This window comes from Augochlora pura, chromosome 2 (genome assembly GCF_028453695.1).
Source record: "Augochlora pura isolate Apur16 chromosome 2, APUR_v2.2.1, whole genome shotgun sequence".
Classification (NCBI taxonomy): domain Eukaryota; kingdom Metazoa; phylum Arthropoda; class Insecta; order Hymenoptera; family Halictidae; genus Augochlora; species Augochlora pura.
Window position 1 is genome coordinate 426,542 of NC_135773.1, and position 13,787 is coordinate 440,328.

The following is a 13,787-nucleotide window of genomic DNA, read 5'->3' on the forward strand; positions in this document are numbered from 1 at the left end:
GAATCTCGTCCCGATCCTACGCGAGAGAGTCCATCGCCGTTTGTTCTTGCAGAGTGTAGCGACTAGAGGGACGGCCATCTCCCCTTCGACGAAGAATCAAAAGTGAAATCAAAAGTACGGTGGGCAGGCAGCGCGGCGAGAGAAAAAGGTGTGAGAGAAATCAAAATCGAGCCGCGACGCGTCGGCGGAAGCGGGCAGGAATTTCGTGGGGCGTGATCGGCGAGCTCGAAAATAGGCCGGGACATTTTTGTGTGATGATTCGATGCACGCCGGAAGAGGATCCACGGTTCAAGCTATTTTTCTACGAGAGCATTCTGCGGCCGAAAATATCCGCGTGAAGCGGCCAGGCAGCAGCCTGTTGCGGCGTCGTCGTCGTCGTCGTCTCGACGTAGAAACGTAGAGCGCGACGATCAGGTGGATAGCGTAGAGATATAGAGCACGTTCGGTGTTGCCACCGATGGCAGAGCCAGGCGTTCGCACGCATATCCACGCGGGCCGAGGATAAGTCTGAGCGCAACGAGTGCCGGAGTTCGGCGGACGCGTGCCGAGAGTCGCGAGGATCTCGCAAGGACTCGTTTCCCGACTGGTCTCGTCCCCCCGTAGAGAAGAGATGGATGCTCTGGAATTGCAAGCGGCTCTGGTCAAGCTCGACCCGGCCACCACGGTCACGCCGATCGGTTCGAACTCGAAGATCACCCCTGCCCACCACCGCCTCGCGTTCGCGGTGGACATCGACGAGAGCAATCTGACCCTGGAGAGCGCCGCCACGCTGAACGACGAGGCGTCGACGAACGGCTCGAGCACCGGCTCCTCGAGAAAGTTGCACGGCGGCAAGTGCTCGGCGAACCTGAGCGTGCCCGGCCACCAGAACCAGAACCAGAACCAGAACCAGAACCATCAGAACGCGCAGCAGATAGGGGTGGCCAAGTGCAGCATGGCGGAGGTCAGGTGACGCCAGCCTTGCTTCGACCTCATCTTCTATCACACCTATCCGCCGCACAGGAGCAGCAAGCATCACGCTAAGCATCACTCGAAGGAGAAGAGACATAGGTCGCATGCGGTGAGTTTCAGGATCCGGGAGAGCGGATGACGATAGGCTGCATCCTGCGCGCAGGCTGATTCATGTAACTCGGTCGATGCTGCGCAATCTTTTTATTCGCCGGATCTCTGACGAGAGCTTTCTCGTCGAACGCGGCGAGGAATTATCCCGTGTAGTCTCGTAGATTGTTGCATCGTTCAACAATATTTTTATCCTTTGAGGTTCTCCGTGTTCGTTATCGTTATCGTTATCGTTATCGCGTAGCGCGTAGCGCGAATCTCAAAGGATTCGAATGGATCTTGCACGAGACGATGCTCGCATTGTTCCAACATTCACGAATTAATCTTTCGGGTTAATTCTCTTTGCATTAGAGTTTACTACCCGCCTTTTGCGCTTTATTTCGTTTGCTTTTTCGTTCCCTCGAGCTTCGAACGCGTCGCATGCAGTCTCTTTAACGGAAGGCCCTTTCGGCGGCGATAGTCGTTCAAAGAGAACGTTCAAAGCTCGTGCAGTATTGATGCAAGATGCAATTATTGAAATGCTTTCGTCTCGCTGACTCTCTTGAGTTTTCAGGCCGACCAAGATACATGAATCATAGGTAAAGCGTCTGTAGCTCTTAGCAGGTAACGTTTGCCATCGTTTCCTGTTGATTAGTATCTCTGCTGCAAGTAGTATTAGTCGTGTACTATATGCCTTGACTAGAATAAGTATATGTCGTGGGAACGTTGCATGGATCATTGCGTAACTAAATCATTCGCGCGAAGTTGCATATACATACCTGTGCCATACATTTTATGCTTCAGTCCATCTTCGTATCCAAAACAGAATATGGTACGGTATACGAAATTCTGCGTCAATTTCTGCGTTCGTTGTCGCGAATTAGTAGAAACAACAGAGTTTCGCGCTCTCGTTGGAACATTACCAATTTCATCGTGCATTCGGCATCTTGCGAGAGTCGGTAAGGATTTCCGACGACCCCGGCAACTATAGATCATCGTACAATGGGACGCGATCTCGCTGATATTCTATGCACCTCTGGGCCGACTGCCGCGGCCGCATACAATTTGATACACAAAGAGGCGAGCACGTTCCATGACGGAACACGGCAGACGGTTGCATTCTGTCGCCTTGCACATTTGCACCGGTTACGTCGCCGCGGCGACTCCGCTTCGGACGCGCACGCACCTCCTAGTTTAGCCCGGCGTGGCCGGGACGAGCCGAGCCGAGCCGGGCCGAGCCGAGCCGAGCAGAGCTTGCTGCAAACCGGTGCATAATGAGACTATCGCGAGCCACTTACCAACCATCGGACTATCCGAGCGGCGCTGCCCCGCAGAATAAACGAGGCGACATGGATCGTTCCTGCATCGCGACCCCAATCTCTCAACCCTTTCCAAGGACGTGTATTTACGATCGCGATAAGCAGTCGATCAGTTCCCAAGACACCCTGCAATCTGTATAAGCCACTCTGTCGACCAGAACGTTGCGCAACGACGCGGAATATTCAAATTAATTCGATTCTGCTGCCAATGAGAGGCGTGTATCGATAGTTTAATCCCTGAATTGATAAATGACGATTAAACTCGTCCGAGAGGAATTTTGACCGTCTCGTTCGGGATAGGAGCTTTCGAAGCGTCGCGGAAGCGCTTCGCGAACGGAGAAACGCAAGTTCGCCGCGCGATTCAATTTGAGCTTCGCTCGCCAAGATGCCGTGGTTTCATTACATTTTCTAATCCCGAGGTGGATCGAGTTGCAGAAATTTGTTGAAAATCGGTTTAGCGGCGGACGCAATTTTCGCATCGCTCGTAAATATTTTAATAACCCCGGCGCGGTGACGTCTCGGCTCTCCTCGGCTCTTCTCGGCTCTTCTCGGCTCGAGATTATCGCGATCGACGCGAAATCCCCGCGTCGGCGGTGCGCCGGTCGTCAGCATTCTTTCTTCCAGCCACAATATCCGGAATTGTAATAACTTTCCTGGCCCCATTGTAACAGCGCTCAATGCGGTATCGATCCCCTTCGCTCCGAATGCTAATATTTTCCGTTTATCGGATAATGCGGTCCAACAAGGGGATACCTTTCGCTCGAAATCCTCTTTCACTCGGTACTTTTTAATACGTGGTCGTCTTTCATCCGCCGGCTCCAATCGTTTCGTCCGATTGTTGCTGCGGCTATTGTACAAGGTGTTTCATAATACGCCCAAGAAGCTCGTAAATCTTTCTCCCATAGAATTTGGCCGCAGACGTTTTTCGATTCGGTAGCAATGAGAAAAGTCGTGCAAACGGATGGACGGTCGGCCGGCCAAATTCGCGCAGCCTCGATTCAACGGTATAATTCGAAGGTTCGCGCGAACCGTTTCCCAAACCGAAACAAGCGTAGCGCGATCGTAACGCGTCGACGAACAACGCGCGTTTGGCGGTTCGGTTCGCTGTCAATTATTTCCTGGCGTTAAAAATGCCGCATGCCCGTTATCGGTGACGTTTGCCGGAGGCCGACCAGCATTATCGCGGTATATTGTTTCCCGTCGATCGACGCGACCAGAACAACGTCATTAAATCGCGTTTAATGCGATCGTCGCGTGCTCGACGCGCAATTACGTGGCGGCGGCAGCAGCAGCAGCGCGGGTTCGCTGGATTTTTCGCGGACGCCATATATCAGCGCGCGACAGGGTCGATCGAGCGGCATGTGTATGTATCTCGAAGATCCCCGTGAAGAGCTCGGAGGCGAGACGACCGGCTATCACGCGAAACGCGTATCAGTTGTTGCGCGAGGCGAGAGAGCTGGCTCGCGTGAAATCGAAACCCAGTTCTGTTGGATCGCAAATATTGTTGCATTCACTTTTGACAGGGGCACCGTTAAACCTTCGCCGAGGCAGCGGCGGTTCCGCCGGCCAGACGTGATTCATGTCTGCCCGACATTGAAGCCTAGGCGTAACGTTATACTCTCATTCCGGGTGTACGCGTCTCGCGAGCATACTCGGCCTGCCACCGCGCTTAATTCTCTCTCTCGCTCTCGCTCCTGCCCCTGCTCCTGCTCCTGCTCCGACGTTTACACGCGTCTCTATTGCGCAAAACGATTTCGAGCCGGGAGGATATATAGCGCGAGCGAAGAAACGGCCGAAGAAGTTGCACCGTTAGTGCGAAAGGCGCGGATGTTTTTCGCGCAACATGCTCGATACGCTGATCGAGGGCGGCTCGGTTTCTTTTTGCGGTTCCTGGACTCGGGAGAACCGTTTCTTGGGAGTCTCCCGCTAAAGATTTGGGACCTCCTTCCCACGTACCTTCTGGTAAATGTCAGTGACTATACGGCAACGTGGGATGCCAACGATTCAACCACCACTCCCAGTATCGAGTTCCGAAAACTTTCCGAGAATTTCAGCAAGTAGCACGAGTCGACGACAAGTAGTCGGTCGTGAAATTTTCGTACCGTCTCTTTCGCTGTCGTGCTCTGCTAATAAGAAGCTCGAATATTTCCGAAAATATTCAGCATTCTCGCGAGTAATAAATGTATCGGAAGGAGGGCCGTCGAATCGACGTCGCGAGCACTTCGAGGCTTCGTCGAGCCATGTTCCAGCAGTCCACACCCGCGCCCTTTGCTCCTTATTGGCCATGCACGGTGCAGTTTGTGCGCGCAAGTTTCCAATAACGTACGCGGGTACGCGCCTTTATCTCCGTCTCTGTCCTCGCTGGAATGCAGATCAGTCTTCGCGTGGTTCCGTATCGGCCGCAGGGACGCGTGTGAGAATTTCTAATCGCGCTCGCAGGCACGCACACGCGTGCACGGGCGTGCACGGGCGCGCACGGGCGCGCACAGGCGTGCACGGGCGACACGTGGGTACGCCGCAGCCGTTCCTTCTTTCGTTTGCTCGTGCACCGTATGCCGGATAAGGTCCAGCGCAGGTCCGCAACGTCTCGATACCTGGCCAAATGGTAATTAGGCCAGATACGCCCTGACCGGGCATCGAATGCGAATTTCTGTGGCCAGATTTCAAACTGGAGAACCCGGTTGCAGCGGCCCGGCGCGGCTGCGCCGCAAACGGGACCATTCAAGTTGGAACCCGAAAACGATGCCACCGTGTCGACGCTTTGGAATAGCTAATCACAGGACCCTACCTTTTCACGAATTCTTTTGCGAAATTATTTAGGCCGACGAATAAATGACTCGGAATGTAAGAGCTTTTCATCGCGGGCTTTAATAACGCTTTAATAAAACTTGAACATTTATCTTGAATGTGCTTACCACGATGATGCTTTGACCTTAGAAATTGTTGACCTTTCCTTCGCGCGTTTTCATCGAGGCGGGGCATTTACGTTTATACAAGGAATCCGGAAGATCCGGAGAGTGCCATCGAGCAAGAAAATATTTGAACGAAGTACGCAAAGCTATTTAATCGCTTGTAATGTTTGCCCTCGCAGTATAACGTTACGACGGACTCGGTACTTGACTCTTGCGTTATAAAAATCTTAATAATTATAAAAATAAAATATTATTTCGTTGACTTGGAGTAGTGGCCGTTAAATAAGTCGTAGACGGGGTTATTAGTTTACATGAAACATCTGTTTCCATTTTCGTTAAAACATTCGCCGACATCTTCCGCGTAATTTCGTCTGATCGACGGTCACCGCGTTAAAATTCAGCCAGCCGGTTCGCTGTCGCGAGGCCGGCAGCGAACGGTCTCCGCCGGTAGGTCCAAGCGACCCTTACGTTTCGACCGCCGACACCCTCCGCGATAAAAGGGGGCCATCGTTGGTCCGGGTCAGTCTTTCAATTAGGGCTTGAACCACGATTTAACGAGGCTTGGATGCGGGAAAAGAAACGAGAGGAAGAAGAAGAAGAAGAAGCGGAACGCCGAGGGGGCATCCGTGCACGTGCCTGCACGCTAGAATAAGATTTAAAAGCGGATCCGGTAAGGACGGGCCTCTACTTAAAGGCTTCTGTTCCGACCGACACGTAACGTAGACGTATGCGCGCAACATCGACGCGGTGTGTACGGTCGAGTCTGGATCAATCGACTTAGAGTCGATCCGAGGTTTTGCCCAGGAAATTGGGTGAAGGGATTAAGGGAGATGTTGCGGCTCGATGCAACCGCTGCCGGGGATTATCGGCTACGAATGCTCGTTGCGCAGACAGAGAGCTATTTATAATAGCGGCGGGCTCCGTAATAATTGTTCCTGCTGATCCCGATTGATTCCTCGCGTAAAATACCAGCGAGATTTTCTGTTTGCAATTTACTAGTGCGGGATGGCCATTGAATAATCGAACTATATCGAACCAAAGCGATATCTTTATTCCCGTACAATTTCACTCGAAGAATTTATCACTCGCGCTTTTTTAATCTTTAATTCTTTTCATTGGGCGTATAATCGATGGATATTTTTCAATATAATAAGCGAAAAGCAAGATACTTCGAGCAACCACCATTTTCCTGGTCACAAGTACGCGTTCTTCCCACAGCATTTTCCATGACCCTATTATTTTTCTCAGAGTTTTAGCAATCGATTTTTCTCAGGAATAAAAAAAGCTCGCTGCGTTCTACTCGGTGCTGCACCGGTTGCTTTTAAACGAACAAATTATGACTTTTCTGATCCTATTATTTTTCAGCGGCAATCTCGTAGAAAAGCTCGAAGTTGCAAGAATTTTGTCCTACTTTCCAATCTCTCATCTTTCACCGTGTAAAAAGAATTCTACATATATTTAGGTTCGTTCGCGTACCAGAATCGTCGTCCGTGGGAGCACTATGAAGCCGCTTAGAATCAGGCGCATTCGATGGTTCGAGGAATACTGGTTTGCAGCGGCCAAAAATAACAATCCGACGGATTCCCGTAGAGCACCGCTTCTGACAAAGTATATTAACGTTGGCAGTGACCCTAAACTTTCGGGCAGTGGATCAACAGAATTTGTTTTCTCTCGAAAATATCAATACCGGCCCGTCGCTCGACGTTCATCGAGACTTTCGGCGAAACGAAAAATATGCTCGATGTCGAAACCGTTTGAGAGTCTCCGGAAAATACAACCGATATAATAATTCCGCGACTGCGACGAAGAACACGCATTCGTGATTTTGCACCGTTTTGTGTTTCAAGCCAAAATATGGCTTTAAGGAAAATGATGACTTAAGGAAAATCGGGAGGAAAGATCAATGTCGAGCAAATCGATGGATCAGCCGTGACGACGACCGCGATTCTTCACCCTGTACACGACATTGCCAGTTATTTCGCAGCTCGTAAATATCCACGTCCGGTTTTTGAACGTTCAGGATGTGCGTGCTGGTAAATTCGTCGGCGGAACGGACTCACGCGAGCCAAGCCGCCTGCTCGAGAATCAAGCCTGCCATAATTTCCCTGGCAATCTTGTCAAACATCCCTCGGACCGATGATTTTTGTCGAGGCTGAAACTTTAGTGTTGAGAACCCCTAAAAGTAAAAGAGAACCAAAATTTGCAAAAATCTGTTCGGCCAAACGGTGGATATTTCGATCGATAAAATATCCGTTTAATTTGAAACGGACGATTGATCTTTCTCCTCGTGTAATCTGGCACTTTGAGCCACGCGACTCGATAGCAACGACGCAACGATACGACCATTTTTATCTTTTCAATCGACGCTCTCGTTTAAAGTGTACCGTTTCCCAGAACACTTTCGGCTCGATAGAGAACACGGCATTATTCCGTCGAGTTCTCAATTAGGGCGCCGCGATCAGAATCGGCAGAGTTTCCCGATACTTTGATTGGACGGTTCTTCGAGGAACAAACGGCGGCTCATTGTCCAATGACCCGAGTCCGGTGCAAAGCGACGATGGCTCTGGATCGGATAGCACAATTTGACAACACGTGTCGCAGGAGCGCTCGCGCGCGCGCGCGCACGCGCCTCCGGGGTAGGAAAAGAAGCGGCGAGGGGAGGCCTTGACCGCGAGAGACCACCGCTTCCAGAGTTATATTTATTCGGAGTGAACATGGGCAGCCTTCGAGGAGAAATTGGTATTAATAGATGCTTGTTCGTAGACTTCGATTAATTTCAGTTTTCCCCTTCCTCCTCGCACACCCTTATGATTTTCCAAGGTATCTCGCGAGGACCGTCCGACGCACGGGGCTCGAGTGTCCGACCCTTGTTAAGACGGTCTCTAATGAATATTAATTATATCGTAACGGCGCGCGAACGCACGACCTCGGCATCGCGTCTAGGTGTCTCTATAATTTGTCTTTTAACCGAGGTGCGGCCGCGCCGTTTAATGAGACCCTCCGAGACGCGTCTCTCGCGGAGACAGTATTTCGCCGAACGTGGTTAGCCACGGAGTAGATCGATCGAGAGCTTCGCGTAAATAGAGTTGAAAAAATAACGAAGCGACGGATTTATCAAATACGGTGCCTAATATATGCCTTTCGATGAGATCACCAGGGACGTGTACCGTTTACGCGCAAAGAGTATAGAAAATTTATATCAATTACACCCGTGCTCACCACCCTTTGGTTTCATTGTAACTTCCGTTCGCTGTTTTGCCAAGTATTTAGAATTCGTCTTGTTTTATCGAGCAACCCGACGGGTTCCGGAGTTTTCCATATCCCTTGTAAAGAGGTTAATCAAATTCCGGGCATCCGGCCGCGATTTGCGAGAAGGAAAGTCGACGCCTAAGCGAATTAACGGGTACTGTATTTTCTATTGACGCACTCCGTGCACTGGAAACCACACAGCTCTATGTTCGCGCGCGGTCGGATAAATTAATCCAGGGTGAACACGTGACGGGACTCGTGTCGGACTCTGCCGCGGCGTCGAGGTCGGCGCAGCGGTTCGGGGCGTTTGGGAGCAGCGACCCTGGCTCGCGCGGAAACGCGAAACCGAGCGCATTTTGCGATTCTTGCCAGCGGGTTGCGGAAAACGCGGAGCGATCGAGCTACTCGTAAATTCACCGAAACGATCGGTCGTTTTCCGCGGGATCGTATATCGGCCGCAGCCGCGACGGCGGCCGCATCCGCGCGATAAAATGGCGGAGCTCTCGATTCAGGCAACACGTGGGTCCGCGAAACTCTGGGCTTCGCCTCGGGCAATCCTGTTTGCTTAATCTTCTTTGCTGGCCCGACGGGGGGAGCGTGACGAAGAGGACGACGCGTGGGACGCGACGATCCTCTGTTACTCGAAAAACGATACTTTATGCCCGACGCAATCTAAATCATTTGCTCGAATTAGCGTCTTTTGCCGAGTACCCGAAATTTCAAACGTCTTTTTAAAAGAGAAGAGACAATCGTTTTCAAAAGGTGTTTGCGGTCCTGCGAAGGATATGCGGCGAGCGTTGCAGATTTTTGCGGCGATCGTATCGGTAATTGGTCGGGCCGGTTCGCGAAACTGGGTCAAAGTGCGGAGGAAGCTGGCCCGATTTGGACCGGCTCCTAGTGCCGATCTAATTTCTAATGTATAATTAATCGGCGCCGGCTATGACAATGCAGGCGTCGCTGTTTTGTAAGGCACACCGTGGCCTCGGCTTCGGGAGACCGTCCAAGTTCGCCAACTTTTTTCTAACTCTTTCCTGGATGGAGATAAGGGATTGGTGCAAAGAAACGGAATAATTTAAGGAAGGCTGCAGTCTCGCAGTGAAATTTATGCAAATTCGTCGCAACGTTCTTGCGATGCACATCTGCGTTATGTTTTTGGTAGAATTATCATATCCCGAACGACTTCGAACAGTTCTCGATGACGCAACAATTATGCCTGCGAGATGGAATAAATCTTTAAATTACCCGCTCCCGATGCGTTCAATTCGAAAAATTTGCAAACGCTTGCAAATGTTGTTGACGCTGCATCTTCGGCTTATTTAAACAACGTTCGGGGCGTGCACCTGCGAAACGATAAGAACGATTCGTGACAGAAAGGGTTAATTGAAAATCGGAACCAGCGGAACGGGCGAAGCTCGTCGTGGTCGTGGTATCGGATTCGAGATGCGGCGGCCGTAGGAAGGTGGTGGAGTGGCCTGCGGACCGGATGCATATTGCGCTCGCGTTGTGCGGGCGTTCTTGAACGATGCTCTTCCTCCGAGTTCTCATCGGGGACAAAGATACGGCGCGGATAGAGCTCTCGCGTCTGTTTTCGACGTTTATTCCGTCTGCGCGCGGCTTCGAGTCCGCCGTACGATTTCCATGATTTGCATTCCCATGCAAATACGGCCGGTCGTATGATCCGTACTTTCGAACCTCGGCCCCGAACTTCGCGCCGGTTAGGCGGGCAAAAATCCTGAAGGAGAAGTCCGTCGGAGCATATTTTTCCGCGCGTCTATCTCGGACAGCCTCGAACGACCGCGAGATTCCATTGCGCGCCGTATTTTACGCTTCCGGGAACGAATGGGGATTTCGATGCTGATTTTATTTCAGTTTTACTTTTCGGGACAGTCAAGGCTGGAGGCCTGCGTGAAAAAAGAAACTTTGCGGCACTGCAACGAGACGTAGTGGCGCACCGACGCCGTATTCGGCGCTCGAACCGAGCAAAGCGACCAATTATTCCGCGTCGCGATAACAACGACTACGCAACTTTCTAACAACTCGCTCCGCAAGGTTTCAATCTCGATTATCAAGCGATTCATTTTTGTTTAAACTGTAGAGCGTTGCCGGCCGGTCAACGAGAACGAACATCTCCGGCGCGTTCTTCTGCAAATTAAATCGTAAATGTTAATTCTTGTACGCTCACCGCTCCATAGCTTTCAAGCAATGAATCGCTGTATTAAGAATTTAATCGGACGGTGTAGAGTTAATTGGTAATTAATATGTCGGGACAGACAACGCGTGAATCGCGTTTCCGACGTTTTCTAGAATCGGTTTATGAGACTCGAGAGATAGCATCTCTGTACGAAGGAAGTACCGAGTTCTTTTTTATTCAGTTGATCCATTTCTATAAATTAGAGTCAACGTGGACGAATTACGCCGAGAGTGATTCATGTGTTTCCTCGGCGATGCGAGGAATTAATAAAGTATATTTTCGTTTCGTAACTCGAATTCGCAGCGACCACAGTCCTTCTTACGTTTGCTGACGCGAGCAAACAATGGTATACGAACGGGAACACGCGACGAGCATCTTAAACGTCTCCGGCATCGAGGGAATAGAATTTATTAATCGCGGTAACCCTCTCGCTGGACTTTATGCCGACCGTTCGGACCTTTAATAATTCGCGCTGGCTACGGTTCGGCCACTTACAGCGATTGCGGTAAGAATTATGGGAGCTGCGCTTGAGGCTAAGAAAACCTGCGTCTCGATAAAAGCGTAAAAGACCAAGCTTGAAAATTTTAAATACGTTTTCCTCGATACTTGACCGCGCGATTGCTACCTCGTTCGATATTAAATTTAATCAAATAATATTGTCTATTATTAGTCCAAGGATGTATCGGTACGTCCGAAGAAAGTTTACGGAAACAGTTTTTTACGGAAATAGTTTTCTGGAAAGACTCGGAGCAGACTTTGTAGCAGTTGCGCGAGAAATCCGCCCTTAACCCAGATCGTAGGAGAGTTCTCGATTTCCTGCGGCGCATGAAAGGAGCTCGACGAACGAAGCCTCGCGTTCGTTATTTCGAAAAGAAATTTCACGGCGAACGCAGCTCGTTGGAATTTAAATTGCAACGGAGTATCACTTATTAGCCCCGGAACTATCGAAGACGAAGCACCGCGATCCTCATAATAGATACGTAGGGGAGAGAGAGAGAGAGAGACCAGCTTTTTTTCCTCGCTGCTCGGAGAACGTTTCTTCGGGAAGTCATTACATTTGCACCTTAATGCATTTATCTCGTGCTTCGTTAGAACTGCGCACGCGTGAAGTTATGCGCGTAAAATAGCAACAGCTCGAACGGTGGCTAATAATCGGACTCGGAACGCCCGTGAACATTTTGCACCGCGATTGCTCGCTGAAATACTCGTGCTGCTCTCCGCCATAGAGCCGCGGCTACCGAACGATTTAACCTCCCGCAGGAAATTGGAATTTTAATTGAAAGAAGAAAATTAGACAGCTCGCGCTGCATTATAGCGATTATGCTTTTTAGATAATGATCGAGAAGTTGCAGCAATTATTTGTAGATGTGTAACACGCATCGAAGAAACCTGCGCGGGTTCTTCTACGATCTTCGGCACTACGTTCCCAACGTCGAATCCGATTGTCGGACCTTTTATTTGCTTTTCAACTGAATTATCTTTTTACATCGTACAGACTGCTGGAATTTTTATTCAATTTTTTTTCTTTTCGTCTAAGTTAATTATATTTTTAGTTGAACCAGATTATCGTTAACGAAGTAGAAAGCGATTACTCAGCTACGGATTTCTACGGGTTGTTTACTGAAATATTCTTTACTATTTTCACGCGCCTTGCGAATCAAGGAATAGCAAACGAAGATAATTACTTCGAGAATGAATGGTAAAATCTACGAAGTTTCGCAACAATCGCAGAAGATCGGAAAATGATGGAAGGATAGGAGATACAGGGGGAAAGTGAAAACGCGGTGTCCATGGTGCATCGGAAACGCAGAAATGCGAACAATAGCATTCCAGCGGCGACTTGTTCGAAAGTACAGGTCGGTTCTAAACTGGTGTTACGAAACGTTCGAACCTGCTTTACATGTTACGAATTAAGTTCCACTCGATATTAATCTCGAACGATCTATCTCGAGATAAGTTTACGGTGGGACCCGCGAATAAATGAGATAGACTATTTTTAGTAGGTTTAGAAATGTCTTTGTGTGCACGGCTGCCTTTTAACGCGGAAGGATCCTAATGGGTGCGATTAATCAATTACGCAGGCGCTTCGGCATGCCCTTCCATGGGCCAGGCTCTGCGCACGCACGGAGAGTAGCGATCGCGATCGCAGCGCAACGATCGAGCACTCTACGGCTGGTCGCGAGATAGTAAGGTTATAGTAATTGGTATAGTATATGAGTAACTACGAAGATCCCGAAACCGCAACAGCGTAGCAGTCACCGCCCAAATGTATAATAATTTTTGTTAACTAAATTGAAAATTAGGTAAAGTCATAGATTCGTCGGGCGGAAATTCAGTATGTAGAAGAACGCCCGGAACATCTGAAATCAACAAACCCGAATCTAGACGGAGCGTCGGCACGCGAATACGGGCATAATTAGCGATCATTGCGTGTGCGTATATTTATTATCCCGCCTGCAATGTCAAGGCCGAACGCGTGCGACTAGGATAACTGCGATCTCGATAGGACATCGCGAACAACGTAAACAGCAACGGGCACGGCGTGTACACCAAATATATACGCACAGAATATATTTGATTTCACCAGACGTTTCGTTCACAATTGCCGACGAAAAACTGTAAAATACTTTTCGCTTTCCAGTGCCTGGAGGCACGAACCGAATCACGACGAATCAGGGGTAATAGCCGGCCCTTCTGGCAGAGAGGTAGACAACATAAGTCTGCGCTGTACCAATTATATGAACGATTAAAAAATTGATTAACTACCACCGAGCAAAATTCGATTGGCAGAGGTTTTCGAATTTGTGGTAGAGTGAAACTTTAATTTAGCAGCGCAAGTTCGCTGCTAATTTGAGAACAGCCTGTAGCACGAGCGACAGCCGGACGCGCGGAATATTAGTCCGAGGCTCGGCACGCATGCTGTGCCGTGAACGCGCGACGCTAGCACGCGCTTTCCGCGAGCTCGCGGGATCAGTGGCTGGCCGACCATCTGTCTCGAAACACGCGTGCGAGTGGTGTCTCGCGAAAAAATTCACGTCGTCCTATCCGCCTTCGCGACCAGTGTCTCGCGAAAAGTTT

The 13,787-nt window shown here is 49.9% G+C and overlaps 2 protein-coding genes across 4 annotated transcripts in view; both read left to right on the forward strand.

Moving 5' to 3' along the window:
* The window catches only part of LOC144474730 (uncharacterized), a 225,793-nt gene that overhangs the window by 97,689 nt on the left and 114,317 nt on the right, over nt 1–13,787 (forward strand). The gene's annotated exons all lie outside the window — the stretch shown is intronic.
* Nucleotides 48–952, forward strand: LOC144474740 (uncharacterized). Its single transcript, XM_078189945.1, has one exon. The coding sequence runs from the start codon at nt 611–613 to the stop codon at nt 950–952; it is 342 nt and encodes a 113-aa protein (XP_078046071.1). The 5' UTR covers nt 48–610.

Bases quoted from the DNA above. Each gene is read 5' to 3' on its own strand.
- LOC144474740 (XM_078189945.1), top strand. From the start codon at position 611: ATGGATGCTCTGGAATTGCAAGCGGCTCTGGTCAAGCTCGACCCGGCC.